The sequence below is a fragment of the Manihot esculenta genome, chromosome 9 (genome assembly GCF_001659605.2).
Source record: "Manihot esculenta cultivar AM560-2 chromosome 9, M.esculenta_v8, whole genome shotgun sequence".
NCBI classification, from domain to species: Eukaryota; Viridiplantae; Streptophyta; class Magnoliopsida; order Malpighiales; family Euphorbiaceae; genus Manihot; species Manihot esculenta.
Window position 1 is genome coordinate 30,684,601 of NC_035169.2, and position 2,397 is coordinate 30,686,997.

Here is a 2,397-nt window from a genome sequence, read left to right on the forward strand (position 1 = left end):
ATGGGGTCGATCCCCGATCCAGGCGAGTTAGCCGAGTTGACTTGCCCCAGCTTCGACGACTTCCAGCGTCAGACCTCACTTATGACAAGCTGTACTCTTCTTTGCAAGGAGCTTTTTTACCGCATCACCTCTCTCGAGCAGAACCTCCAGAAGAAATCGGAAGCTCTCAAGCACAATCTCCAGATCCTAGGCCATGATATCAAGGCCAAGCTCGCGTCTCTCAAGAAGCGTGAGGTTACTATTGACGGAAGCGTGGAGATCGCGCTCGAGCGCGTGGATGAACATAGAGAAGCCGCTCTCAAGTCCCTCGAGAACTCCGATCATCCTGATGGCGAGGTGGATGACGGTGATGGGCTATTACAGCTGTTGAGATCCTTTTGCTTGAAAATGCACTCAAGGGAGTTCTGGAAGTTCGCAATTACCAAGAAAAAGGAGCTTGATGTTTTGAGGAGCCAAATTCCGTTGGCTTTAGCGGAATGTGTGGGTCCTGCTAGATTCGCCCTGGAAGCGATCTCAGAGGTTTTTTCCCGTGGATAGGAGAGGAGCTCAGATTACAGCAGGTCGGCCAAATACCAAAATTATCAATTTTTTGAGATTGAGTTTGATGGGATTGGAATAAAGTGACGCGTCAACACAACTCATGCAAAAGTGGTCGACGTGGCTCTTAATTACTGGGAGGTAAGTACCCAAATTCTTTACAGATATTACAATAATGTCATCATAAATGATTTATTAAAATTAGCTTATGCATGATCCACAACTACTGCAAGCAATTAATTATTAATCATCATCACCACCAGACAAACCTCAAAATCAAGAGTCTTTTACACAACTTTCATTTATCGTTTTGCAGTTATTATTGATTACAGAATTATAAAGTGTAAATAATACTTACACTTTCCACAATATTTTACATGTTCAAGCATAATATTTTATAAATTGAAAACTGAAATGTAAAGTTAAAGTGACATGTGCGACATATTATTTATTGATGAATATTATTGAATTAACAACGAGCATCCTCGTTATATACGCCATGTGCAAGCTCTTATTTTGCAGAAAGAATGAGCCTGAATCTTGCGCAAGACCTCAGTGAGGTAGGTGGCCGGGCTCCCAAAAGGCCCCCGGCACCACAAAACCGACTGAGATGACGAAGCGACAGTAAGGCCAATGAGCCTGAATCTTGTCCAAGACCTCAGTTAGGCACAAAACCAGCTGAGATGACGAAGCGACAGTAAGGCCAATGAGCCTGAATCTTGTCCAAGACCTCAGTTAGGCACAAAACCAGCTGAGATAACGAAGCGACAGTAAGACCAATGAGCCTGAATCTTGCGCAAGACCTCAAAAAGGAGCAAAAACGGCCGGCGGAATCAACAAGATCTCCCCGGAGCAAAAACGGTCAGGATCCCGTAAGATCTCCTGGAGCAAAAACGGCCAGCGGGATCAACAAGATCTCCCCGGAGCAAAAACGACCATGATCCCGTAAGATCTCCTAGAGCAAAAACGGTCGGCGATGATCTCAAAAGGACCTCCCGGAGCAAAAATGGCCGGCGAGGATCTCAAAAAGACCTCCCGGAGCAAAAACGGCTAGGATCCCGTAAGATTTTCTGGAGCAAAAACGGCCGGCGAGGATCTCAAAAGACCTCCCAGAGCAAAAAACGGCCGGCGAAGATCTCAAAGATCTCCCGGAGCAACAAAGACCAGGATCCTCAGAGGTCTTCCAGTATCACATACTCACAGCAAACAGCGGTATACAACGACCACACGCAAAAACGACTCATAAGAACATAGTTCCGACCTCACATAAAAGATTGAGGCACGAGGCCATAAATGAAAAGCTAAACTCCGACCTCCCAAATGAGCTCGAGTCACAAGGTAAAGAGACTTTGATCTCGCACAATAGCCAAAAGTGCCAAAGTGCCATGCCGACCTCAAGAAGGTACTGAGGCATAAATGAGCTCGGTACTGGTAAACTCAATAGGCAGACCGAATTAAGGCAAGGCGAATCCTAAGCAAAATGCGTACCAAAATACAGGGTCAAACAGAGAATTAGGGGCAATCATAAGAGGCATCGACCTCGAGAATTGACCGCTAACACTAAACCAACTCAGCTGGCCTAAAGAGAGGTCCAGACAGCAAAGAGCCCGCAAAACGCTCGAGAGCAGACAACCCATAAACACTCGGGGGCAAAAAACTTAACCAACCGATACATACACGAGAGCCCAATGCTCAGATAAAGAATCAAGGAGACAGGAGCAACATAAAAATCCAAATAAACCATTCTGAACGACCGAATGGGGCAGTAGAAAGCCCTGACTCATCAGGATACAAAAGAATCGAACCGCAGTATGGTCAAATCCAAAACAGATAGTCCGACCTCTTCAATCTAGGGTCGAT

At 45.7% G+C, this 2,397-nt stretch overlaps 1 protein-coding gene across 1 annotated transcript; it reads left to right on the forward strand.

Annotated features, from left to right (window-relative positions):
* Positions 1-537, forward strand: LOC110623293 (FRIGIDA-like protein 4a). Its single transcript, XM_021768211.1, has one exon. The coding sequence runs from the start codon at positions 1-3 to the stop codon at positions 535-537; it is 537 nt and encodes a 178-aa protein (XP_021623903.1).
* Positions 538-2,397: the final 1,860 nt, after the last annotated feature.

Coding starts and splice junctions, on each gene's coding strand:
- LOC110623293 (XM_021768211.1), top strand. CDS start 1: ATGGGGTCGATCCCCGATCCAGGCGAGTTAGCCGAGTTGACTTGCCCC.